The sequence below is a fragment of the Anopheles coluzzii genome, chromosome 3 (genome assembly GCF_943734685.1).
Source record: "Anopheles coluzzii chromosome 3, AcolN3, whole genome shotgun sequence".
Classification (NCBI taxonomy): Eukaryota; Metazoa; Arthropoda; class Insecta; order Diptera; family Culicidae; genus Anopheles; species Anopheles coluzzii.
The window spans coordinates 3,402,433-3,429,991 of NC_064671.1; the positions used below are offsets into that span (position 1 = coordinate 3,402,433).

The 27,559-nt window shown below is 48.5% G+C and overlaps 3 protein-coding genes across 6 annotated transcripts in view; 1 reads left to right on the forward strand and 2 right to left on the reverse strand.

The window, feature by feature from the left end:
• LOC120959934 (WD repeat domain phosphoinositide-interacting protein 2-like) lies at window positions 1–25,591 on the forward strand. 4 transcript variants are annotated; one of them, XM_040383724.2, is made up of 5 exons: window positions 2–1,721; window positions 21,106–21,274; window positions 21,364–22,309; window positions 22,475–22,606; window positions 23,152–25,591. In XM_040383724.2, exons 1-5 carry the CDS (start codon window positions 1,651–1,653, stop codon window positions 23,265–23,267), a joined length of 1,434 nt encoding a protein of 477 aa, XP_040239658.2. In that variant the 5' UTR covers window positions 2–1,650; the 3' UTR covers window positions 23,268–25,591. The 4 variants fall into 4 exon arrangements, with proteins under 4 accessions (XP_040239660.2, XP_040239658.2, XP_040239661.2 ...); XM_040383725.2 differs by having other exon boundaries at window positions 3–1,721; window positions 23,155–25,591; XM_040383726.2 differs by lacking the exon at window positions 22,475–22,606 and having other exon boundaries at window positions 1–1,721.
• The window catches only part of LOC120955281 (inactive selenide, water dikinase-like protein), a 125,159-nt gene that overhangs the window by 12,579 nt on the left and 85,021 nt on the right, over window positions 1–27,559 (reverse strand). The gene's annotated exons all lie outside the window — the stretch shown is intronic.
• The window catches only part of LOC120959936 (zinc finger protein 160-like), a 2,957-nt gene continuing 563 nt past the window's right edge, over window positions 25,166–27,559 (reverse strand). Inside the window, exon 3 of the mRNA XM_040383730.2 lies at window positions 25,166–27,505. Coding sequence (XP_040239664.2) covers window positions 26,437–27,505 — 1,069 coding nt within the window. The 3' untranslated portion in view covers window positions 25,166–26,436. The remainder of the gene's footprint in view (window positions 27,506–27,559) is intronic.

The window sequence follows — 27,559 nt, forward strand, 5'->3', positions numbered from 1 at the left end:
AAAAGCTCCCAGCGTACCCAGTCTGAAAGGAAAATTGGTTTCGAACGGAATCTTCGCATCCGCGCCCTCGTCGACGAATCGAAATACTACTTTTTTTTCTGCCTCCATCCCACAGCTCGACCACCTTGGGAAACTTTTGCACCCCTTTTTGTACAAACCGCGTTGTGCAAATTCGTGTGTTTGTGGTGTACAAAAACTCTGGCCTGCCATCTAGCTTGCCAGTGAAAGAAAAAAAAACAGTTCGCAGCCAGCACAACGAACAGAAGTAGCACCGCTTGGACATTTCCTGGATTTTCCTGGAAGTAGAAAACAGACTTTGTGCGTGCGTGCGTGAGTGAGTGTGTGTTTGGCTTCTGAAGCTCCATCGAGAAGTTTTGCTCGTGCAGTGTGTGCGTCCTTTTGACTTCGCAGCAAAGGACGTTCGTTTGTCGGGTTTTCGATCGATTGCGAGACGCGTTGTGTGTCGATTCGACGGTTTTCGCGGAACATTTTTCCTTCAGACTCACCCCCACCCGCCAACAAGGAACTCTAACGGCTTTGAGGAGCTTGGAAAGCTTGGAAAATCTCCCCGAGAGCGGCAGAACACTTTTTCACACTTCTTCGCAGGCGCCTTTTGGTGAAGAGTTGTTGTGTTTTATTGTTCGAAAGGTGTTTTCATCCCCCTGAAAGTACAAAACTTTTGCAGTCCCCGTTGTATAACCCCTGCCACTTTTAAAATTTTGAATATTGAAAATTCGGCAATTGTGTATTATTTTGTGCTCCATCGGGAAGAAAGGCTGTATAAAGTGCAATCGTACCTAACGGAGGGAGGAAAATAGAAACCGTTGGGTTGTGGGTGCATCCAACGAAAAAAAGGAAGCAAAACAAATCTTGGTGCCCTCTGGTGCTTTTGTGTGTTTGCTGCGAGAAAAAAAAGGGAAAAAGGCAAAAACTCGAAAAACCCCTGCGCGAGTGTGCGTGTGTGAGTGCAGAGCGAGCGCACGCGAGTGTGTGTGTTAGTGCTGCCACAGAAAGAGAGAGACAGGGAGCGCGCCCGCGCGTGTTGAGCTAGAGAGAGCGAGAGCGAGGCGTGAAAACAAAAACATCTCGAAGGAACGCGCGAGTCCGACTATAAACAAACCAACAACAAACAGGTCGATTCAGTCAGTGAGAAAACAAGCCAGCGCAGTCAGCAGCGTGCAGCAACACAGGAACGAAGCGACGAGCGAGCGCGAGCGTACACTACACTGAAGCGAAGCGTACGCATCACGTCCTCCCCGACACTAGCGCAGCAGCAGCAAAGCGAGCCAAATAAAAGCAACCACGCACGCCAGTCCTCCAGTGCTTAGTTTTTTTTTGGGGCTCTACGTAATCCTGCTTGGTTGTGCGTGTGACGTTTGTTATCGTGCGTGCTAAAGGACATCTTTCCAGACCTCGTTGCGTGTGCGTGTGTGAAGAACAGGTATAGAAAACAGTGCAGAAGCAGATAACGCAACTAGCAGCAACACAGCAAGCGAGCAAAACAAAGGACACAAACTTCTACACAGCCATACATATATAGTCCTCGAGTGCATTTGTGTGTGTGCGTCGTGCGAGTGTGTGTGAAGAAGCAGCAGCAGCAGCCAGCCCTTCACGCCAGTTTCGGAGCCGTCGTTGCGCCCAATCGTTTAAATGAGTGATATAAGTCAGAAATGTTTCGGCAAAAATGGTGGATTCTCTATAAGCTTTAATCAAGACTATACGTAAGTACAGCCAAACGGCTATTTGCTTTGTTTCCCCTTTAGTGCTGTGTCGATTCGGTGTGATGTCATACTCAGTGAGTGTGTATATGTGTGTGTGTGTGTGTGCGAAATGATTTCTATTCTATTTCCGTTTGTTTTTTGAGAGGGAAAGAAACCGAAGTGATTTAGTGCTGTCAATTTTTTCGAATGTATTTTGTGCCGTTGCTATGCGTTGATTAAATGCGCGAGTCATTGATTTTTCCTTAATTGTGCGCTGTCCTTTCATTTTCGATGCGTTCGAATGTAATGCATCCCACACGCATATTACATACGCTACAGCACAAGCACACAGCAACACATCGAAGGGGTGGGGAGGAGGATCGTATGTGTGCAGTGAGTTGAGGATTCCAACGCCTTCTATTCATTTGTTGCTGGCAGCAGGCACTACTCCGCTACCTGTTGTGTTGCTGCCTTTATCTGTGTGTGTGTGTGTTTTTGTATGCAAACTTTTCAACAAAATTAAGCATTAATTTTTGGTTTGGAGACTTTTCTAACCCTAATTGCGTTCCTTGCCTTAGCATTGCAACGCAATACACTGAAGATACGTTTTTTTGTTAGTTTTAAAAATACCCTTTGGAAAACTCAACCAACTACCAGGAGAGGGGGTTTGTTGATGGGAGGGGAGGGTCATTTAATCGTTTTGTGGTGTTTCCTTTTTTGCGTGATATTTTTGGCATTGCTTCAAGTGGAAGTGAGGTAGAGGAGGGGTGTGGTAGAGAGGGAGGAGGGGGGGGGGGGTTGGAAAAGAAGATACCATCAGCGGTGGTGGTGGTGGTGGTGGTGGTGTTGTAGTATTGGTGGTAGTAGTAGTAACGATGAGCATTTTTAAATTGGATGATGAAATATTGCTGCAAAGTGATACAAGTGTTTGGAAAGTTTAACATACTTTATTTTTTGGGAAACCTTTTATAAAATATGAATTTGAAAGAATAATTGAAACTTAATTTTAGCATTACTTTTAAGAATGTTTATGTAATATTTAATGCTCATAACTTACTTATGTTTTAAACACTTTTGCTTCCGATTCCACCTCCACTCGTCCTCTCGTCCTCCCTCGTTGACAGTGACCTTCTATTGCCCTTGCAATTGTTTCGCTGTGTTTATCACGGAACGCGTTCTGGGTGCTGGGCAGAGGGGTGTAGTGGAAGGAAGGAGTAGGAGAAGGAGGATGTCGAGTATTGTTGTTGTGCATGAGCACAGCGGGAGAGAAGGGAGAGGCGTCGGAGAAGCTTGTAAGAAGCCTGTGAAAACATCAACCACAATCATCATCATCATCTGGGGGAGAGGTTTGGTCGAGATGATGCCACCTTATATGGCAATTTATGCATGTATGTGTACTTTTTGTTGTTTATGTCCATCGAAAAACAACATCAATTTTGCATCAGGTGATGTGCGATTTGTTGCACTGTTGGAGCATGAGTTTACGTGATGGAAATTAAGAAAAGGCATAACAAGCTCCCCCCCACCCCATTGACTCAACCTTTGTGCTTTATGACACACACAGGGGGAATGTGTTTGAGTGGTGAGATAGGACAGCCTGCTAAAAGTGTGTTTTTAATTTGAAAGCCGTTTATCACCATCGAAAGGGCAATAAAGCTGCATCGATTGTGGAGTTTGTTTTTTTTCCTTCCAAACCTTCCCTTATTTAATCTTGACCTACTTCAATTCCCTCTTTTAGCTAAATGCATCGTCATCGGAAGGTGAACTGCATAATGCTGCACTGCGAGTTGTTTTTAATGGCTGTCTGAGACTTAATTCACTTTTCTGAAGAAAAAACCTACTGCGCTCAGATTCAGTAGGCTGAGCTTTCGTTGTTTTGTTGTGGTCCAGCAACACATCCCACACAACAAACACAGCAACTTTTGGCTTGCGTATGTGTGTGTGTGCGTGTGCGTGTGTGTGACTAACTTTTATGTTTCCTCCTCTCTCCCCCTCCCCCCTCTCCCCAAAACCAAGCAACCCATGGTGAAATACAAAAGGGGAAGTAATTGTTAGTCAACCATCGCACCAATACCATCGCATGCTGATGGCCCGTCTGTACGCAAAACCCCCGTCATCATCATCATCATCATCATCATCAGCGTGTGTTGGTATGGGTGAACCGAGTGTGGCATAAACAACATTTTCTCTTTGTTTACATTTGGCTTGGGCCCCCGTTGATGATGATGATGGGGTGGTGTGGGGTGTTGTTGAACAGGGCTTGTGGCAAGGGAAGGGCAGGGAAACGGAACGGAAGCTGCGGGACGGGGTTGGTGGAATGCTTCTTGCTCTGTCCGTTGCTCTGTGTGTGTCATCAGCTGAGCGCGCGGGGCCAATTTGTGGTTGTGGCCTCCTTTTTTCGGCTGGTGCCGTTGCTCTGTGTGTAGTTCTCTTGTTGGTGGAAGCAGGAAAACAACACACACACACAAACTTTCGTGAGCCTGTGTGTGTGTGTGTGCAACATGAACTCTCCCCTGACCCTGCTCTCTCTCTCTCTCCCTCTCCCCATCAGTTCGATTTTCTTTATGTTGCAATTGAGCTCTGTTCTTCGGTGAGCAGCACATCAAACGCTAAATGCATTAAACGTAAACAAATCTCAAAGTTAAGTTAAAAACGAACCATTTGTAGGATTTCCAGAGACGATAAGTGGAGACAGAGAGAGGTCTCATTATCGTTACGGTTGTTTATCTTGTGGTTAGAAGCAATAGCTTCACTTTAGGAACGTTATTTCAATCTTTTTTTGTCATCGAATGTTACAGTAAATTTATCTACTAAAGTAACTTAACGTACATTAAGGCGGTAACATTTGTTTGGCCACACCTAAGACGTTGTTGAAGCTCATGTACCGACCGCAGCGCGAAGAGTTGCGTTGTTGAGAAACCGAGCGTTTAGGTAAACATGCGTAATGTAACATTTGCTACGCATATTACCCCTGCGCATACATACACACGCGTCAAACAAACTCTCTCTCTCTCTCTTTCTCGTTCTCTAGTGGCCTCTAATGTTGGCCAATGTTATGTCCTCTGTGTCGATACGACAACACCTACGCAGGGCAGTTACATTTTCCAATGACTTTTTTTTCGCTTCTACAAACGCTATTCGCGATGGCGCGGCGTCGTTGACAACATATCATCTCTCGTTTTGTTTGTTTGATTTTTGGGCGGGCTTTGTGGGTGCTTTAAACTCCCACCCCCCTGCTGAAAAACATTACCACCATCTCCACCACCATGGCCGAGACTAGTGATGGGTAGAGTTGCTAAACATCCGGAGTCGACTCGGATCCGACTAGGGAAGGCAGGTCCGTTCAGCATTATACGGAGTCGCCCGAAGTTGTTTGAAGACCTTTGAAGTCGTCTAAAGTCGTCCGGAGTCGTCCGGGGTCGCCCGGAGTCGTCCAGAGTCGCCGGGATTCGACCTCGAAACAAAGGCAAACACAACGAAATGAAATGCCTGATCACAAGCCCATTGGAACGGAAGGGTCCGGTTGACTCCGACAGACTCCGAACGACTCCGGTTAATTCCGGACGACTCCGGACAACTTCAGACGACTCCGACTCAGACGACTAAGACTCCGGACGACTCCGAACGACTCCGAACGACCCCGAACAACTCCTGCTAATTCCGGACGACTACGAACAACTCCGGACGACTTCGCACAACTTCGGACGACTCCGACTCAGACAACTAAGACTCCGGACGACTCCGAACGACTTCGAAGAAATCCAGCTAATTCCGGACAAACTCCGGACAACTCCGGACAACTCCGGACAACTCCGGACAACTCCGAACGACTTCGCACAACTTCGGATGACTCCGACTCAGACAACTAAGACTCCGGATGACTCCGAACGACTCCGAACGACTCCGGACGACTTCAGACGACTTCAGACAACTTCGGGCGACTTTGACCCAAACGACTAAGACTCCGGACAACTCCGACTCCGGGCGGATCTAGTGGTTCCCATTTTGCCGGAGTCAAAATCGGACTAACAATAGTCGGATCGCAGTCGTGGGTGCGCTCCATTGAGCACATCACTAGTCGAGACGAAAAACGGTAGTCAAAACTTAGACGCATCGCGTGTAGTGTGGTCCGCAGTTGGGGAGGGAGGCGAGCTGTGGAGGATGACGATGATGATGACATACATTTGCGCGTCATCGTACCGTGCGCGCACCGTTTGCGCTTCCAAGGCCTTTGTTCGAGTGCTTTGCCTTAGAAGCGTTTGCGGGTGAGGACGGGAGAGAGCGAGAGAGTAGTTGCGGAGGGGGTGCGAAGCGAAGCGAAATCAGCTGCGTCAAATGGGCACGTTTTGTGCGCACTTTTATGGACATGGAGCTGAGAGGGCAGGGGGTGCATGTGGAGGAGCAGTTTAGTTAGGACTGCGTTTGTGTGTTTGTGTGTGTGTGTGTGTGTTTTTTTTGTAAGAGAAACCTGTGTGGTGTGGATACGACGACGACGGACGAGTTGCGGGTAACGCTGACCGAGCCAAATAGAAAAAAATGTATCTCGTGCATAGACAAATGCACACACACAAACCACGCCAGTAGTGGCCAGAGTGCTCACCAGTGCCATGCATACATTATGGCGCACATAGGCCTAGAGACCTGTCTGCCCCACCCGTGGCCCACAGTTGCAGCGCGCGTACAGTGCAATGGGTTTCTGTTTGAAAAGTGTTTGGAAGGAAGTCTGTGTGACTCATCGAGAGCGATAAACATGTTAAACAAAATCTTCTTTACTATGGTTTATAATAAATTATTCGCATTTTTTTGTTATTTTTTATATATTTTTGTTATAACCGGAACTATTCAATCCACCCGCAGTGTTACGGCACGCGAATCTCGGCACAAAAAAGTGACGCTTCCTTCGAGTATTAATTACAGGGTTTCACGAACGTGTGTGTGTGTGTGTGTTTGTTCGGTGGGGGAGAGGGAGTATTCAATCTGGCAGCTAGCGATATCTCTTCATGCCGATTTCCCGTGACATAGTTCGGAAATGCATGCTAATAAAGTGGCTGTTTTGTGTGGCGTGCGCGCTCCCTTCGGCCCTCGCAAGAGCGATCATTTTGCATGATCATCGCGCCTTTGTTTAGCCCGGATGCAGCATTGTACAACTGCATTGTTCAGCACTCTTCTCCCCTTCATATACGCGATACGGAGTAGTTTTACTCCTTTGTCATTAAATGGTTTTCCACTTGAATCATGGAAAATGGACGGGGGATGACGTTGGTGCCCGTTAAACTTCATGCAAGGTGGTGACCTTTTCCAGAGCCCTTATTGGTGGTTGATTTTCGTGATCTCGATTTCGTTTGATCGGTCCCCTCCTCCTCCTCAAAATGGATATTGTTGTTTTTTTTTCTAATGTAAAACCTCCAACCCTCCAAATGCAGGCAAAAGGCCAGACACTGCGTCACTTCCAAAGACAAAGCCCAGCAAAGCGCTATCGCGCACCGAATGGGTAGGCAATTAAAAGGTACATCGATAATTGAAGAAACACTAGACATCGTTGCCGCCACTAACGGATGCTCGTGATATGTACATTGCCCCCCCATTTACACACACACACACACACACACACACACACACACACACTTATTCACCGTTCTAAGAAAAGGGTTCGAGCTCGTCGTCGTCTTGCGTGTGTTGGCTTGGGTTTCTTCAGTTCGCTAGAAACACTGCAACGGTATTGCGGACCAGCGGAATCCAACAGTAGAAGGGGGGAGCTACAGAGCGACCCTAGGTATCGTGAAATCGTATCGGAAACATGACCACTTTAGCTCGCGCGAACACAAAGCGAGGCGAAAAATCGTTGAACTCTCTGCGTCATGGCAGGCAGGCAACATAACACAGTAGCAGCAACAACATGGTCATGCTGCTTCTGCTGCTGCTGCTGCTGCTACTGCTAGTCGCCCTCTATGCTCGAGTCGTAAAGGAAGTAAAAGCACGCAAAAAAGCACCAACCAGCACCCACAAACGCGCACCACCAATCCGTCTATTGCGTATGTATTGGAGCTACCAGCAGCTAGCGGACGTGCGCATCTAAACAAAGCAAAAGCATAAAACGGCAATGATGGCAATGGCGATGATGATGATGATGATGATGATGATGAAGGTGGAGAGTGAAGAGTGGCCGCTTGTCGCTGACCACATCACTCCTGAGCCTGAGATTGTGTAGAAAGTAATACGTAAAAGAGAGAGAATGAATCAGCAACCGATCGCGTACGAACTCTCATCTAAATAGAGAAGTGTCACCCATACACTGACCAACAGGGCTACTAGATCAGCACACAAAATTGTAAACATAATTAAAACGTGACGCCGTTTTTTTTGTTTACTCCGTTGCCTAAAGCGCGCGATTTCTTCTGCGCAGAACGCGGGCCCAGCGCGCGCGTCATAAAGGTGATCACTCCACTCCTTTTGCTGCTTTCGTACTGCGGAGTGTGATTCTTGCGTAGTAGTACAGCAAATCGAGTACAGCAACTCGATCGTAAAACTGTTAATTTCTACCGTGGCCTTAAGCAGGGTATGTGGTATGTGTGTATTGATTGCTGAGCTTGTTGCTGAGGATCGTAAAACGAAATTGAATTTGGTGGTACTAAGAGTAATCACACACAGCGAAGTGGCGAGAGGTACTCGCTCGGTGAAAACCTTACCGAGTTGGAAGCCAAGTGCACTTTACACGAGCCCTGGAGGGAGAAGGAGGTTCAGTTTACTTTATTTATCGATCTTGCGCATCGAGCAGCCGCAGCAAGGCGTGTGTGTGTGTGTGTAGCAGTTGCGCATGTTCTACTGGGTTTGTTTAGTTTTTCGTCGGTAAAGGTGGGTTTGATGTACAGGCGAACCTAGATCCCCTTAGTAGTAGAGCTTGCTAGAACAGTTTTGAAGTATCGGCTCAGCTACAAGCTCTCGATCGCGGATCGAATCTCACAGAACCGGGCGAGCGAGCAAATGAATCGCGAAACGCTCCCAGTCTCCAGAACCTTCGCCAGCAAATGTAGATATGCATTACACGCGAATGAGAAGAAACTAGTTTTTCAAAAGAAGTGTGTCTTCAAGGCTAGAATAATAATGGGGCTCCCAAGACGCCACGACGGCTGACGACGGGGAGAAGGGGACTTGCGCTCCGTCGGTCATTCATTCCGTTCCTTTTCCGTTTGATCGATGGAACGTCCAAGACCATCATCATCATCATCCGCTTTGTGATTGTGTTTTTGGAAAAGGGAGTGGAAGGGGTGCACTTTAATTTTTGCCACTGACTGCACTGTTACCTGCGTGAATGCACCACCAGCACTGCTTCATTGTATGCAACGAACGCGCGACATCTATGACCGGGGGACGAGACGGACACACGGACACATTTGCGGAAGGAGCAGGGGGATAATGGATTTGCGTCACGGCACAACGAAGATGGAGCCACAAGCTTGGACGTGATATGCGGGTTTTGGAGGGACGCGTCTCCATCGATCGTTGGGTTGAAATAGATCCTAATATGGGTTGGTTGGTTGCATTCCTCCTCAGACTTTTGTTTTGCTGAGTTGGATGAGCGAGATCTTTAGGGGCGGATGATAAACTGATTGTGAAAAGGAAGCATTTTTCATGCCCCCAACCAGCTCGGTAATCAGTCAAGTTGCGTTTTCCCGCTTTCCCGCTTTATGTCAGTTGGCAAATCATGGTATGAACCCTGCGGGGCAATAGTCTGCGAGCGGGATGGAAATTGGATTCGTCTGTCACGGGATCATAATACTCTGTCTGTGTGTGTGCACGAGTCCGTGTCCACAGTGCACAGTGCGCTCTTGATTATGAAATCATGATGAGCAGTAGAATTTAAATTGGACAACCGCGGCCGCCATGCCAGAGCCACAGTAGAACCAGGGAACGATACGACGGAGCAGCAGCAGCCCAACCCGTGTTCGCTTCCACCCTTTTGCCATAGAGATACTTGACCACTTGGTGGTAGATAAATGTGAAGGGACCGAGGAGGAAGAGGGGAAGGTAATTCTAGATCTTGGCCGGCGCGAGGCCCAGAATGACCGATGCGCTGGCGTGTGCAAAAGCTGTACTCTCCCCGCCCGAATGTTCTGCCATCTGCTGGCCCTTTTGCCGTGCCGTACCCTTCAAAGGGCATTCCGAATGGCTCGTGCAAACGGTGAGTGAAAGAGATAGCATTTCCTTTTGCATTTTGGTGGGTCGCCGATGTGGCGGTGGTGGTGGAGGATGGTACTGCTGCTGTAACAAGTGCCGCTGGTCGGGGTCCATCCCATCATCTGGTTTCATGTGAGTTACATCACGCGAGTCAATTGCACTGAGTGTGTGTGTGTGTGTCATTCGAGTGTGTTTGTGCACACATTTCATCATCACTCTCTTTCCCTCTCTCTCTCCTGCTGTGGAAACTTGTGTCCACCCGTAAGGGGGGTTAGTCCGGGTGTGTGATATGACAAACGCTGTGTTTGCATCGCGCGAAAAGGGGGAGGACCTGCTTAGAGAGAAGATCAGCTCAGCTGTTGCAACGGCTCGTATGATCCCCGCTTAGCGCTTGGCAGAATCTAAGAATAAAGCGCGGATTTTGCAGTTTGTACCTTTACCCTTCCCTTCGCTCCTCTTGCCACCTCACGATCATCAAGATCCTACCGCGATCGTGCTCTGCGAGCGACGAACGAACGAACGGCCGGTCGTCGTTTGGTGGTTGTGATCCTCGCAGTTGGCTTTCGCTTGGCCGCGGCCACAGCTGATGAGATGCGAGAGTGTGGCTGTACGCTGGGAACAGGTTTTTAAATGGCACATAACCTCCTCCCTCTCTGTCACTCTGCTCCCCTCCCACCTCCCATCAGCTGCGCCACCCATTTGACAGGTCGCGCGAGATCGACAGACAAAGAACTCTGGGTTGGAGGAGAAGGACTGCAGGTCGGCTGCCGATCGATGCAGGGCGATAAAGTGCGGCGGGGGGGGGGAAGGGGGTTGGCCGAGACCCATGACGTGAGTGCAGCAGCATATGTAGGATGGAAATCGTCAATGCACGATGCAAAGATACTAATAATTTATGAAGTACAAGCTATTCGACACAGCTGCCTGCGCGATCATCTGTGCTGTGGACGACGTCGTTTGGCTGTTGTGTTGATGGTTCTGGATGTGTTTGAGCGTGTATTGCAGTATTCCACCCTCTTCCTAATTGAAGCTTGTCGACACACACACACACACATACGTAGAGAAGAAGAGAGAGAGAGCGCCTGTCCGGGGTGTGGATCACCTTGTACGACAAAGATTTACATAACGAATGTGTGCGCTCGCGCGCACGCGTCATCGCAGTGCCATAATGTCCAGTTCGTGTGGGGTGGTTGGTGCAGGGAGCGATGGCTGGTGCATCCAGGATCCCAGCTGACTGCACTTTAGATAACAAAACGGGTATGTGTTGTGAGCCTGAGCACATGTGCACAAAGGCCTGCTGAATCAGCTGATGCGAGAGCATTGGAGCGCGCGTAGTTGGATATTGAAATGAAAGGGGGAAAAGTGTTTCACAGTTGTTCGCGAAACTTCACGCTCCCTTCCGTGCCTTCAGATTGCTTTGGAGCTACCCGAGGCGCGGGGGTTCGAAATCGGCAAAAAGGTGGTATAATACCCCTGCTGAAAAGTGCATTGCCATGGCCCGTTTCCGATTGCCGGTGTGCCGTCGGTTTTTATTGGCGATTCTTTGTGCCAGTTCCAGTTTTGAAGTGGCAAACAGTGCCTACCACACACACAGACCCACCCGCTTCCAAGGTTTATTGTCGCGGAGGGCTCGAATTTTGCTGCCAGACCGCACGGTAAGCGCACTCTGGTCTTAAGTTCAAGAGCTCAGTCCCGCTCAGCCGGGAGGCTCGCACCACTCCCCTTTGGGCATGTCGGGCTGTAAGTGGTTGGCCAGTGGTTGGTTTGTTGCTATCTGTTGCACATTTACCTGCATATACATACGTCCTGTCCCTTTCCCCGAACTCCACACAGGTTGTAGAGGCCCTGTTTCAGGTCGTTCGGCAGGCTTTCTGCTTGCAAGCCCCCTGCTAACCACTATCAACCAGCAGCAGCAGCAGCAGTTGGGTTGGCGGTAGTTCCTGTTTTTGTTCAGCATGTGTCAGCAGCCATACTGCTGCTGATATGCGTACCTCACCCACCCAGGCAGCCCGTGGCCGCCCCGAGCACGATCGACTGATTGCAGCAGCGTTGCTTTCGACGCGCCACGAACCGCCCGAACCAAATGGACAAAGAAATGGCACGACCGTCAAGCCCTCGCACTCGCCGAATGGCCTAGTTTTAGTGTGGCCCCGGAAACATAAGCGGTCGTCGTAGCGGTCACGATAAGCCAAATCTTTGGTGAGAGAGTGGGGGGAGAGGAGGCGGCACTGCGCTGGTGTGCAATAACAGGGAACTCTGGTGTGTTGGGCGAGAGTTGGCGGGCGGTAAGTGGTCGTCGTCTATCGATTCGCTGCTGATAGGCTGTTGTTTTTGCTCTTTCCCTTTGTCGCAAAATGACGCAAAGTGAGCAAAAGAGAGAGGCAGAAAGCGAGAGAGCGAGAGAGAGAGAGAGAGATGGGAAGAGGGTGGCGTACCACGATAAGGTCACTGACTGACACGGGCGGCTGTGTTGGATTAGCCAGCTCGGCCAGTGCCGTCCCTTTAATGGAAAAGAGTATTCTTGTACAACTTTTGCTGTCTGAACTGTTTTTTTCTGAAGAATTATGGAATAAATCAATGTTCGGACTGTCAAACCTGATCTAGAGTTAAAGTTAGCTATTAATAAAGGTTTCTGGAACCTCGAAATATGAGTCTCCTTGGGGGTGGTGCAGTTCATTAGCGATAATAAACGCGTCAAACACTCACACACACCGTGGAAAGCGGAAGCAAACACACATTGCATGAGGCCGTGGAGGCCAACCGATGGCGCGCGAGCGAGAGGCGTAAAATCGTTCTTATTTAATCACGCGACTAACATGCGACACTATTTCCATCGTAAAGGCGCCTTGCCTTAGGCTTATCAAGACAAGCAGCAGCGCACTTGCTGCAAACACTTCGCGCTTCGCGAGACAGCGATGATCGCGCTCATTATCAAACAATCCCGCCCTGGCTGGGCCGGGGAGATGTGTTTGTTTTGATGGATTTTTGCACGTTCAAGTGCACGGATTCCGTTCCGGCATTCGCATTCCACTGATTGGTGGGGAGGCAAGACAGCGAAGAATGTTAGTTGAAAGAACAAGATTTGTGGGTGATCGTTCTCTCGCTCTGAGGTACAACCAGGAGGTTATTGGCATCATCATTTCGTGATTGTACAAAAAACCATGACCTAAGCAATTTTATTCGTTGCAATTCGTGTGTTCCACTCACCTACACACAAACTCCAACAGCCTCGTTATCTTATCACAACACGCTGCAGGTGATGCCACAACAGTGCATTGAACTTGGGGTTGTTGGGTGCATCGATTTGTAACATTTTTTTGGGGGGATTGGGGGGACAAAAACATCTGCAGCATTGCAGTTGTGTCAAGAAATTTGCACCCTCGTTCGTTAACGGAAGGTGCAAACACAGCACTCCTACGTCACAAACGCACCATATTTAGACCTCGGATCAATTTGATTCCACCTGATAATAGAAAGGAATCATATCCCTTTTGCACAAATGCAAGCAAAAACCGCGTACAGTCTAATGCGTCGGACGATGACGCTTTTTTTGCATCAAAAATCGTGTCCGTAACGAAGCTTTTTTGCGGGTTTTACAAGGGCGATAAGAAGCAGCTCGTCCAGAGATAGCACAGTGCTACACAATTAACTTTTCCCCCGTTATTGATGGACAAGACAAGAGAATGTGGGGGGGGGAGGTACGGAGCAGAGGAACAGAGAGGAGGCGGACAGACAACGGAATCGGTTTGCTGTCGGTTATGGGAAGTAGGCGGCTGGAGCCATTGGGTTGGGGGTGGAAAATATCAGCTGATGATGTTCGAGCTGTCGGTAAACTATGCAGTTGTTACGTCGTTCGAGGAAATGGATGAGACTACCGTCTAACACCCCCCCCCCCCTCCCCCGCATTACCAACAACAAAACAAAATTAAATAGACGATGAACAACACAAGAAGCATTTGCCCCGTGGGGGATGGGTTGTGTTGCGAAGGGCCTGGTAGATTTGAGTGTTTGAAAATAAAATACACACAGCAGGCCACACTGGCGGTGGCGGCGTGGTGGTGATGATTATAGTTAGAAAATAGGTCGAAAAGACCCTGCCATGGGGGGGGGGAGGAGGAGCATGGCTTGCTTGGACTGAACCTGGAGCTGAGTTGTTTAGCTCTAGAAAAGCAATCATTTACTATCGATTGGGCTATTCAAATCATTGATGGAGCGGGGTAAACATGCATGATGCAACCCGCTAGTACCGATTTTTGTGCAAATGATGAGTTCTTTCTATCCAGGGGCTTTAAATAATTAAATCCATAATGTCGATTGACATGCTTTCATTACTTATACTGCTGCGAGAGTGTGATAGAGTTAACAGAGAAACAGCTTGAAATTAATTTGAGGCCGCTTTTACCTTGTCTGTGTTTTTTGTGTGTCGTGTTCCGGTTACTTTGTACCACTTTGTATGCCAAGTCACGTATGCTTCAGATAGAGTAAGAGAAATAAGCACGAGTACGCACGCATTCGCTTTCCTTTCCCAGACCCAGAGCAGCTCCAGAACGGAAGTCACATAAAGACATTTTGAAAGCAAAAAAAAAAGGCAAACCCTCCTAAAAGGAAGGAAATATGACGAATGCACCAGATTTCTGCTTGCCACAGCAGCATACCTACCATACCCAGGCCCAGCCAATGCCCGGAATGCACACCTTATCATCAACTGGCAAAAGCTAGCGAACGAACAGGGAATAAAAAAATGCACTTCGATGCACATTTTATGTTCGCAGGGGTTGGTGGTTCGTTCGGGTCGTTCCGTTTTCCCGATCGATAAGCTGTGCCTGTGAAAACAATGAACACAAGTGAAGGTGTACGAATTGCTGTTGCGAGGCGTTGTTGTTCTTGCCTGTGTGCGCAATGCTCGCTGAAACACGCTAGAGAATGTCGTTATCCTTTTATCCCAAGGATGTTGTTGGCTGCTGCTACTTTCCCATGTTAGGGGAAGTTAATTGCATGTTGCTGTGGCGGCTGCCCCACTGCATTGCTGTGTGTGTGTGCAAGTGTGCGTTATGGGAGAGTTTTGCGAACGCTCGATGTAAAATCTTGCAGATGCGCACACGGATGCAACCCCGCCGTTTGGTGGAGTGGAGGTTTGTTTTAAGGTTGTGCCTTCTTTGTTCGTGCGCGCCTAGCAGCGCCTAGGTTTTGCATTTGCCTTGCACACAAGTGTACTGTGTCGGCTGTTGGTTCAGAACCACCACGCTTACAAAGGACATGCACAGCTACCCTGTGCAAGGTGGGTAGGCGGGTAGGTATGCAGCGCGCGCGTGTGTGATATCACTATTTATGAGGCCAATTTAGAAGCCTCGGCTAGAGCAAACGCGCTACTGCTGCTGCTACGACTACGACTACTTCACGGTCTGCAGCGAACGAATTCATTTTCGGAAAGCACGTCACGGAATGAATAACGAGCTTCTGCTGGTGGTTGGGAAGAAGAAGGGTGGCTTTTCGCGTGCAGCACTAAAACAGAAACACACTATTTGGATCAGCCAGCAATCGATCGCTCGCTCGCTCGCCCGCCAGAGGGCCCTGGGACAATGATGTTGATGGAGCTGCTCATCGCTTCGGCCTGTGTTTGTTGATTGAGTTTTAAGGGCTTCCCTTCGGCTCGGTGTTGTGTCCTTCCGGGCGGGTTTTTTTTTCGGTGCACGCGTTTGGCATTGACATTGAAAATAAAATCGATCAACCGACAAACCAACTCCCCTCCACCTTTACCCTTAGTCGGTTTCATTTTGGTGCACGACGACGGTACACGAAGTGCATCGGTTTGCGCACAGTTTCTGTGTGTAGTTTTGTGGCATGCTTCAAGGTTTTTGGCAGCCAAATATTGTTGGCGTTTTGCTGTTTTCTACTGCACTTTTACATCCACCTGCTGCACGGGACGGGGGTTTAGCGGGTGGCCGTTCTTTTAACTGTTTTTATTTGTTTTAAGTAAAGCAAAAACGACACGAGGGCAAACTTGTTGCCAACGCTAGAACACTCTTTGAAAAGACATTTTTGGGATGGATTATTTCATTTTTCAATTGCAGTTTAATTCCTACTCACACCTTTGCAAGCTTTTCCACTGCGACCGTGTGTGTGTGTCACATTATCATTCTGTTCGTGTGTGTTAGACGACATCGAATGCGAAAATGAGCAGCTGGTCAAGCACTGGCAGAACTCTACACAGGGGGCGGTTTGAGGGTTGAAACACAGCTTTACGGTGGTGCACGTCCACCACCACCCTGTGTCGTTAGTGCTCCATCCTCCCTGTCCCCTCCCAGACCCCAGTGCCTCTCGACTTCCATCTCCGCGCACTGTTCAAGGTTAAATCGCTTCACGGACGACAAGTCGAGCGCCGCCGTACACCTGAACGCGCCGCTGCTCTGGCCAGCACACAGCTGTGTGTGTGTGTGTTGTTGTTGTGGTTGATAGCAAGTGGTGGGGCTCCCACACACTAATCGTTAGGTTTGATATTGTTCTTCGTTTGAGCTCACCCTGCGGTCACGTTCGTGGTGCGGCCCCAAAGGGCTGCGGGTGTGTGGATCCAATTCCTGTCCACACAGACACACGGTTTGGTCACTTGGTGTTAAAGCAGACCCTACCTCACACGCTAGTAGAACCACTTTCAAGCTACTTGGATGCATCCCACACAAGCACACAGTCCTCATCTCTTTGGCAACGAGATATATTCTACCCAAGCAGCAGCAGCAGCAGCAGAAGGTGTCTTTTGTTCTTGGGAATGCCTACTTCGTTGGTTGGGCCGAGGGTAGAGTCGAAACGGGGAAGTTCACTACCAAGGTCGAGGGCACACACGGTCGGTCAGGGCCCACCGTCATCCCTCTTACCTGTGTTTTCATCCCCCCCGCTGAGGAGGAGATTGTGACGAGTCGCTTGTGTGCTTTGGCATTATTAGAGCGAAAGGGGCAGCCTCGTGCCGCTCCAATCATCGATTGTTCGCAGTGAGGAATGAGTTTCCCCTGGTCACCGTGGGCCAAAAGCGGCGGAAGTCGAGAGGGGAGTCGCTGATGGGGGATAGGATGAGAGCGGTTGCGTGAGTGAGAAACCCGCTGTGGGGCGCGAGATGACGACGGCCAACTACATGATGCAACGCGGGGTTGTGTTCGGTGTGCAATTTACTCTTCCCCCTGGTGCGGTTGCAAGTTGTTCTCTCTCTGCCTACCACCCCTCGAGAGTGTCGATCGGTTCTTTGTTTCGAGTTTTTGACGCAAGTAAGATGCATCGCGTTTGAGCTGTGAGCTGTGGTGGTCGAAACCAGCTTGGGTCGTAAAACGATAATTTATGGTGCCCGAAAGCAAAACCTACCAGACGATATCTTTCGGGGTTTTCGTTGATATAGGACGGTCTTTCGATTTGAATGTTGTCTGCTTTTCGAATTCAATAATAAAAATGTTCAATAAAGTGTTCGAAATGAAACGGAGGATGAGGTGCATTGAACGCAACCACACTGAGCGCTATCTCTCGCGCCAATGCAACAGATGCATCCACAGCCTACTCCGTTGTTTGCTTCGAAGATGGCGAAAGACGATGAAAGATCAAGGCCACTACTGGAAGCGGTGGATTTCCATCACTCTCGTGGAGCGTTTCCGCGAAAAAAAGCAAGGGCAACAGTAAAACATAATTCCCACAACAGTTTTACAACCGTTTTTTCGATGCCATTGCTCTCCTCCTGCGTGCTGTTGTTGCCTTTAGGGCGAACAAGTGGGCGACCGAGAGAGAGACGGGAGCACTTCAATCATTATAGAAGCGATCAAGTGTTGCAATTAGCTAATGTTACGAATGCAACGACCAGCCCTTCCTCCGTGTCTATCCCGCCCCCCGCGTCCTAAGGCGGGAAGATGCGATCGTGTTTGTTGCCACCACCATCATCACAACTACATATCCCGCGCTTTGCAAACGGAATTGACGGAATTGCACCCGGGGTTTGGTGGCGCGTGTTGCTAGGTCCGTTAGATTTCTCCCGTAATTGAGCTGGCAATTTGTTCGGTGGTGCATCTGTATGCGAAGCAATGATCATGATGCACAACCAACAACCGCCAACCCGCCCCAGAGCAGCAGGGAGGAACGGCAATTCTGTGTCAATCGTCTCTCGGTATAGAAAGAGTGGTCCACAAACCGTTTGACGAATCCGGATCTGGATTAGCCAGCTGTAGTGGAGTTGTGGGGAGTTGGGGAGTCGCGCAACCACCACCTGGTTAGCTGGACCAGAGAGGAGGGCTGCCTGAGTCGGAGACGAATCTGTCTCCCTGTGGTGCCTTCGGGTGACTTCCAGCTGTCTGCTACTCCGCGCCACAAGACAAGCCCCAAAGGGGGGGAACAACTGTCTGTTTGCTACTTCTGCTGACGGATAATTAAAAGCGCAGTTCTTGGACAAGACATCCCCATCCCCTGCGTGGTGTGATCCGTTTGCAAATGAGAGCGTTGATCAATAAAACCCAATGATACATCCTTTTGGTTGGCTGGTGGGGCTGTTTTTTCCAGTCCCGCCTAGAAATCGGGTTCGTCATTGGGGAAATCTTGTCCACTCTTGTTCCCCTTGTTGGAAGAAGCACGGGTCATGGGGAAAGTTCCAGCAACCTGCAACCTGCCCCGATCGACGGACCAGCGTGACGGAAATGGAAAACGGTGCAAACAGTAAAAAGTAATGGACTTAACGACTGACGACGGTCCCCCCGATGCGCTAATTGTTCGCTAATGGTAGGGCTTTAGGTGTCTCCGGGAGGGTCACGAAGGGGTGGTCACGGGTCATCGGGTGTGTAACATCGTGTTACGCATCGGAATTTTAATGAGCTCTAAGCGTAGTGTGTGGTGTGCTGGCCTATTAGAAGGTTATCGGCGATTAACCACTCTGGCGATGTTAGATGATCTGGCGAGATCATTTGTTGATCATCTGTTTATCAGCTCTCTGTGTGTGTGTGACTGAACACATTTCAAACGTTCATTGAGCAACGCAGCTGCATTTCTCATCAACCGTTTTGAAAATGTTAATCCACGCAACGGTTACATTATTCAAACCGTTTGCGCGCTGGGCTCGTCTCGTCTAGACACGCTGGCTACTCGTTTGTGATTTAATTTACGACGATCGCGTCCGCCTGAAATACTCAAAGTCGATAAGCACGCCTGTATCGATTGTAGATATAAAACGTTGGAGGAGTTGGGGTGGAATAGAGTGTTCGATTTCTCAGAACACAAAGCATTAGTCGGCACAAAAGGGCCGTCCGTTGGATGAGTCGTTGTTCAGGTCCACCTAACCTGTCCATAAATGTTCCCTTGTGGTGGTGCCCCCTCCCCAATCACTGGGTGCGATGATGCGAGACCTGAAATTGTGTATGCCCTTCGTGTGTTTCGTTCTGTTTGTGTCTGTCTGTGTATCGAGAGTAGGTGTCAATGTCCAGTGACTTCGAAGGGTTCAAGGTGTTGCGCTGGGTGTTTATTTCCCCCTCATTCTGAACGAAAAAAAACACAACCAACCAACAACAACACCTCGATTGTGTCACGGCCCTTAAACGGCGTGGCGTTTGGTCATGTGTGTAACAGCAGCTTGAAGGGAATTTGGGACAACGAACGGATCAGATGTTTTTGGGGGAAAACACAGCATTTTTGGCGTTGTTTGCCTGTTTGGTGGTGGTGGAGGTGGAGGAGGAGGTCACATTTCCACGGAAAATTACCAACCGCTGGGTTAGTGTTGCCATTTTTAATTGCGTCACACACATACAAGCACGGCTGCAACACAACCAACCACGTTTGCTTGTTATAATTAGAACAGTAGGTTTTGCGATCATCTGATCTTTTGCTGATCTTTCATGCCTTCGTACAAACCCCGGTCATGACCTTGCCGCACTGGGCAGATTAGGGGAAAATGGAGTGGAGGAATGTGTGTGTATTTTTTACACCTTCTTCCCGTTCCGGCACGCGCAGAAAACACGCGGGAGTGGCCATGGAAAATTTTTGTTCCTCGTCGGGTTGGAATGGAAAATGGCCCCTAAAAATAGCTCCACACACACACACGGACACTGGGCAAAAGGGATATTTTCACGCACAAGTGCCATCAATCACCCTATGGGGTGGAGGCGGCATGAGTGTCGAGAATGAAACACTGTGCAGGTTGGCAAAGTTGGGCGAAATGGCAACACACACACGGACGCGGAGAGATTGAATATCGCTGCGCCAAAGATCGCCAAGCATTTGTTTGTAAACTGCATCCAACGCATGGGGTGTATATGTATTTTTAGGCTGTTTTATTTACATTTTCCTCCTCGCCCAACACCTCTCGCAGGCGGGGACAGGTTGCGCACCACCCCGCCAGGGACTTTGTTCGCGTTGTGCAGCGAAGAAGCAGGTCATGTTTAATTTGAAACAGCAGTACTCACACACACACATGATTTATCGTTGCGTTGTGTGCAACGCTGCGAAATGCATTTTCTGTTTTTTCGGACATGCGTGTTGCTTGTGCTCTGCACTCACGGCAGAGGCTCGGCATTGGTTCGGCATTGGTTTGTGCGCGCGAGAGAGACAGAGTGGGAGAGAGCTGCAAAAGCGAGAAGAAGGTGCCTTATAGTTACAACATTTTAATCAATATTAAAGGCATACACGTACGTGTACTTTGCGGGTAAAGAGAGTTATATGGTAACAAATAATGCTTTAGATAAGACTTTTGATGCTCTTCAGTTTGTGGTCCTTGGGAAGAAATGCTCCCATGTAATTGCTGTCGCACCGATAACTCATTTGAATTTTATTTTTATCGGGTTTTTTTGTTATTTTGTGTACAATGACCACGTTACAATAAGAACGAAGAAGCAAAACCACCCCCTCACTCTGTTGCAAAGTTCAAATACTTGCTTTCTTTCCAACGGACGGCGCGGGGTCGGGCGGTGATGACATCTCGGGATCTCGGCAACCTCGGATCTTACATTGTTAAAACAGATGACAAAGTGTCCTCGGCCAAGGAGTGTGGGGTGGTGATGCCCCCTTCATACCACAGATCCATTGTGCAACAGGTCGTTCCTCTCTCGGTTGGTCGGAGCCAACGACAGCGACAGCGATCGTTTGTTTACGCGATCGTTAATTTCGTTGTCAGCTCAAAAACCCATTACAAAGTTGAATTATTTCACTTACCCTCACTTACTAATTCTCAAACAACGGTTTGCTAACGTATCCTCTTTCTTCATCTGTCCCCTGTTGCTTCCAGATCGCTCTCCGTGGTATCCAGGACGGGATATCGATTGTTTTCGTTAACATCCGTTGATCGTGTCGATGAAATCTTCTGCAGCCATGACGAGGATACAAAGATTGCCGAGCGGCTGTTCAGCAGCAGCCTCGTTGCGGTCGTTACCGCAAGTGAACCGAACAAGCTTAAGGTATAAGCCATCTGGGCTGGAACCCCCCGGCTCTGTTTAGAGAGTTGCTTCTAACAGGCGCCTTCCTTTTTTCCTCCCCACACACACAGGTCTGTCACTTCAAGAAGGGGGCGGAGATCTGCAACTACGGCTACCCGTCGGAGATCCTGTCGGTGAAACTGAACCGCTCCCGGCTGGTCGTCTGCCTCGTGGACAGTATTTACATTCACAACATCCGTGATATGAGACTGCTACATTCCATCAAGAACATGGCGCCGAACCCGAGCGGCCTGTGCACGCTCTCGCTGCTGTCCCACCTGGCCTACCCGGTGGCGACCGACTGTGGCGAGCTGCAGATCTTCGACGCGGCCAACCAGCTGCGCCGGCTGAAGCTGAAGGCGCACGATTCGCCGCTGTCCGCACTGAACTTCTCCTACAACGGGCTGCTGCTGGCGACCGCCTCGGAGAAGGGCACCGTGATTCGCGTGTTCTGCGTGAAGAACGGCCAGCGGGTGCACGAGTTCCGGCGGGGCGTCAAGCGGCACGTCAGCATCGGCTCGCTGTACTTCAGCACCTGCGCGAGCTTTGTCGTCGCGAGCTCGAACACCGAAACCGTACATATCTTCCGGATCGATCCGAAAGCGATCGAGCAGGCGGAACGGCGCCAGAGCGTGGCGATCGATGCGGCCGCGGCGGCGGCCACCAGTACGGGCAGCTCGAGCGATGACGATGAGACGCAGGGTGGCAGTGATCCAGCGGGGGCCGCCGCCGCCGGCGGATGGGGTATGGGCTTTCTGGCAAAGGCCGTCACCAGCTACCTGCCGACGAACGTGGTGACGGACGTGTTTACGCAGGACCGGGCGTACGCGACGATACAGCTGGCGGAGCCGGGGCTGCGGTACGAGTGCGTGATGGCGAAGCTGGAGAAGGAGACGCGCCTGCTGCTGGCCTGCGAGGACGGCTTCCTGTACATTTACAGCTTCGAGGACTCGAAGGGTGGCGAATGTAAGCTCATTCGTGCGCACGATCTCCGTACGCCACTGCACGGCATTACCGGTAAGTAGTGGGGTAGGGGGAAAGCGAGCGAAAGGCGGGGGGGGGGGGGGAAACATAGGGAAAGCGGACTGGAATCGGAATGTTAACATCCTGCTTCTTCTTCTACTTATTGTGCTCCTTCTCCATACACTCCGTACTCACCTCAACCGAACCGTCCGCCCGCAGAAGTTGACATCGTCGGCAATGAGAACGATGAAAACACAAACAGCCTGAACGTGAACATGACGAAGTCGATGCTGCCGGCGCCGGGCACGTACGCTGGCGTTCTGAAGGGACGTCCGGCCGACCGGATGTCAGGTTAGTGCATTTTGACTAAAATCCAAAATCGCGTGTAAAGTAAAAGCCGTAGCAATTTAGAGAAAAAGAGCGACATCCGTGTGTCCGCATCGTGTCCTGTGCCCTGTTGCGAACTGAACCGTTTCTAAAGATGAATCTCTTTCTTTCTTTTCTCTCTTTTTTATCCCCATTATTTCCCCGACAAAATAATCCTTGATCGTGCTTGATTTTGTACATAACGATAACGATTCTGACTGTACACACAAACAACACTGCTCATCTTTTGATTGTTTTGGCCTACCATACGGTTCTCTTGCCCATTCCTTTTGCTCTGCCACACTCCTTCCTTGTCCCCTTCTAACCGATTCACCTTACCTCACGCACCGATTCCGGTTCCGGCTTTTGATTTTGTTTTATTTATGCTTATTGTTTCTCTAAACCTTTTTTTTCTAAATGCGCGCATAATCTCTATCCGTTTTTCCTGTTTCTGTTGCACAATACACACACTGTTGGTTCCATGCGTTTCCGTTCGTTTCCTTTCCAACCCACCGCCGGTTTCATTTCAGCAGACTCCGACTGGTGCCACGATTTGCGCGAGGCGGTCGAGTATCCGGTCAAGGTGACGGTGCCGATCTACGACGAGATGCAGTTCCCCCCGGTGACGCCGATCACCGTCGAGTGACTAGGCAAGGGCACGGCAGCGCAGCAGCACCCCCGGGAAGGAGGTGATCATCAACAGCACCACCACCACCATCATCACCACCACCATCCGCCCACCAAGATGCGACCCACTGGCAAATCGTTCCCCTCGAAGGCAGCAGCCGGCGTTGGCTGCAAGGATTGAGGTGTGGGGAAAATGGAGCTTACGGTAGGAAAGCCAGTACACAGTGTACGAGGGGGTTGGGGGGGAGCAATGCAAGAAAGCGCACTATATTTTGTCCTTACCTGATAGTAGTGAATATAACGAAGATGCGAAGATGCGAAGAAGCAAATGATGATATGGTGGGGCTGACTTTGTCACACAAAAAGCAAAACGCTGCAAATGTTGCGTGAGCGTGTGTGTGTACCGTTGATGTTTTTATTTTCTTTAATTTATTATTATACACACCAACTCTCTTCGCTTAAGCAGTTAGTGGAGTTAGGATGGCGGATGTGACCCACGCTGCTCGGGGGGCGTCTCTTTCATCCCGTTGTTGCGTGTGCTTACGTTTAATTTTCGCTTTCACAGCTGTTCGTGCAACTGTTTGTCGTCTATGACTATGTTTTTTTGCTTCTTCTTAACATTTACACACGCTATCTGTTGCTGCTAACTAACAAACACACACACACAGACCATGATAAGACAAATTTCTATCTTCTTGCATCAGAAAACGTCCACACGCCCTTTGTAGTAGGGAATCATTTTAATCCTGCGCTCTTTCAGCAAAGCAATGGTTTTATTCGACTGGCATCGAGATCGAGATCGAACACACAAAACCGATCGGTTCAAAAATCAATCGAATTGTCATGGGGAAGCCATGCGCCGCGCCGTGCACGTGCAAATGTGTGTTTATAATTATTAAAACTATACTACGGCCCCTTCTTCCCTCCTTAATATATACGAGATAGGCGAGAGAGATACAGGAAACAGAGGAGGGGACGGGCACGTGCGTTGCGTTTCTTTAGGTCAGTAATCAAGCAATACACACAGCAACAAAAGCAAGTTCAATTTCACAAAGTAACTTTACCATTATTAGAACGACGACGAATGGGTGGCTGGCGTTGGCTGCCATTTAGAGTACTTTCTATCGATTTTGTATCGCTCCCGTTCATTCGCCCGTGTTCCCCCTTTTGTGGTCGTTTCAATCGGTGGATCGAGGCAGAACTAGTTGTTGATTGAATTCGAAAAGAACAAAGAAAACGTAGTAAAAGAAACAAAAAACAAAGTAGAACTAGTAAGCAAGCAGCAGCAGCAGCAACAGATGGTAGATGGTGAATTAAAGTGTCTATTTAATGTAAGATCGTTGCTCCGTTAGATATGTTGATCGTTTATTCTTAAACAAACAAAAAAAGATCGGTACATCTTTAACACACACACACGAGCAGGGGGAGATACACATATACACAGAAAAAAAGCGAAACAAACGATCGTGTAAGAGGAGCGCATAAGAAGATGAAAAACTTCCGCAGGAGAAGATATAACAACAAAAAAATGTTAAAATCTAAAGAACACAACAAAAAAACATTAAATCATATATTTGATTAATGATAACACATGAAATGAATGATACCCACATGTATCTTGGATAAAAGTTGGAGGAATAAAATGTAAAAAAAAAACAAACAAACTTCTGCATGATACCAAAAACAATAAAAAAAAAACAATGTAAAAAGGAAAAAGCGTAAAAAAATACTCAAAGTTAAGTTAGCATTTTAAGTTGCGGTAGAACAAGAAACAAACAACAAAGAAGGCAGAAAGAACCCCGCCCGCGGCAATACGCGACCCGTTGAGAGGAGGTGATCGAGAAGACGACGAAGATCACCCGACGGAGGGGGTTGGGTGAAGGGGAAATACTGCTCTTTTTTAATTTATTACACAAAAAACCCATCATTGCTCGGAGGGGTATCATGAGTTGAAGGAGTTGGTGGGTGGAAGCTTGAGAAGGAGGAGAAGAAAAGGGTCTAGGATGATTTTTCTAGCTGTACATACTACTACCTATATACATACACACACACACACGTTTTATATTACACTCATTCATGTTTACCTTTGTTAATTAAATGCGCTTATCTTTAGTTCTTTTTTTGTGTGTGTGTCTCTATTTGTGTCGTATCGATCGTTGGTTTGTCTGTAGTTTTAATTTAACTTTTGAAAAGTATTGGATCGATGCTAAACAAACAGAAAAAAATGTAAGCATTATCGCGTTAAAGTTTATTCGGAAAAGATGGGGAGAAGGCGTTTAGCAGCTGCTTCTGGTAATATGTTTAATTCAAAATTTAATTCGAATTACGGTCTTTTTTTCTATAAGTCAAAAAAGTATCTTCTTTCTATGCTTTTCTGTTTGTATGTATACTAACAAATCACACACACCCACGCATACACAAAATACATGCAAAACACCCAAACAAATGTTGCACAATGTCTCATTTAGTAGCTATACACCACCACCCCGTGTGCAAGAGAGTAGCGAAATTCGCGCATCGGCATAAAAACGCAAACGGAGCAAATCCGCAACACTTTTTGGAATGCGCGTCGTGAGAGAGCATCACGCAGAAAAGCGCACGCGATCTAACAAAAAAACGTTGCAAAATGTACTAGGTTTGTCCTGTGTGTCTGATCGTATATTTTATGTAAAAGGGAGCGGAAACTAAAAAAAACACTAACCACTATATTTCGAAGGAAAGAGGTCCTCCCCCCCCCCCCCCCCTATATAGAAATCCACCTTCCTTTTGCGAGCACCATGATTGCGCTTTACTAATGTGAAGTGAAACGTTAAAGAGCGAGAGAGAAAGGAAGAGACAATGAAGAAGTAAGGAAAGGGGGGCGGAAAAGAACAGAGAAGGAAAAGCATAAAGTAGAAACTAAATGTACACGCGAGTATATGAAACAAGTTCTGTAAAGAGCGAGCTACAAAGCAAAACAAAACAAAAAAGTGAACCAAACAAACAAACAAAAAAACAACAAACTGAAAATAAATACAAAAAAAAAGAATTACAAATATAAGATCTTAAACCAGAAGCAAAAGAGAGAGAGAGCATACAAATAACACTCTACTACCAAGTGCGACGTTGTTGTCTTTTCGTTGTATTTTCGTTCATTGGTTGATACATTGTGGAAAATTCTGAGCACGAGAAAACTAAGTTGCTGCCGTTTACCGTACTCTGGTCACTCTTCTGAATCCATACTTCCGTTTCCGCTCGCTGTTTGGTTGGTGCGCCGCTTTTAAATGCTTTCTAACCGAGTTCTTTTGGCGAAACATGGCAGGACATAGAGGGCATTTCTCGGCTAGTTCACCCGTATGGCTGCGCATATGCTCGATAAGGGCTTTTTGGCACGGGAACGACTTATCGCAATTCCCGCAGGTGTGCAGACGATTGTGTACCGTCATATGGCTCGTCAGGTACGCCTTTATCTGGAACCGAGCGTCGCACAGGTTGCAGGCGTACGGGCGTTCCCCAGAATGCATTACCAACGTATGCTTTCTAAGCGACACCTTCGCAAGCAACTCCTTGCCGCATACATCGCAAACGTACTTCTTTCTTGCGCTTTTATCAAGGTGCTTGGCTTCCCGATGGTTACGGAGTTGCATCTCGTGCACGAATTCCTTACCACAGTCGGCACAGCTGTAGGAAGGTTCGCTATGGGTCCGCTCGTGATGCATTAGATGTTTCAGTGTGCAGCAAAGCTGACCGCAAATTATGCACAGAAAGCGCGGAAAACTGTACATAATTTGGTGGGCTTTGACGCCTCTGAGTTGGCTAAAGCCAGAGTAGCATATGTTGCACTTGTACGGTTTGCCCTTGGTGTGGATGGCTGCAAACGGGGCATGCATCCGGTCGGAATGTTCCTCGAGCTCTTCCTTTGTATCGAACACATCTTTACAGCCGCAGCACCGATAGTATTCCGGATTTTCGATAGCAAACAAACTCTTTGCTCTTCTCTCGGGTCGAATTTCTGTTTCATCCTCTTCGTCTTCCACATCCTCGTCAGTGGAATCGAACAGAGAGGTTTCACTGATTCCGAAGCTATGCCAACCGTAGATAGCACTAGCATGCTTCGATTCGTAGTGCTGCCTCAACCGTTCGCTGTTGTGGAAATCTATACAACACTCGTAGCAGCGATAGAGTGAACCGCTTTTCCCCGCTGCAGCAGCGTGCTCGTCCTCGGAGGAAACATTGGATTCGTCATCGATCTGTACTTCGCATAGCTCTTCCGCGTGTCTGTGGAATAGTGAAGAGGAACATTAGCTACGAAGTACATACCCAGCTACCGAC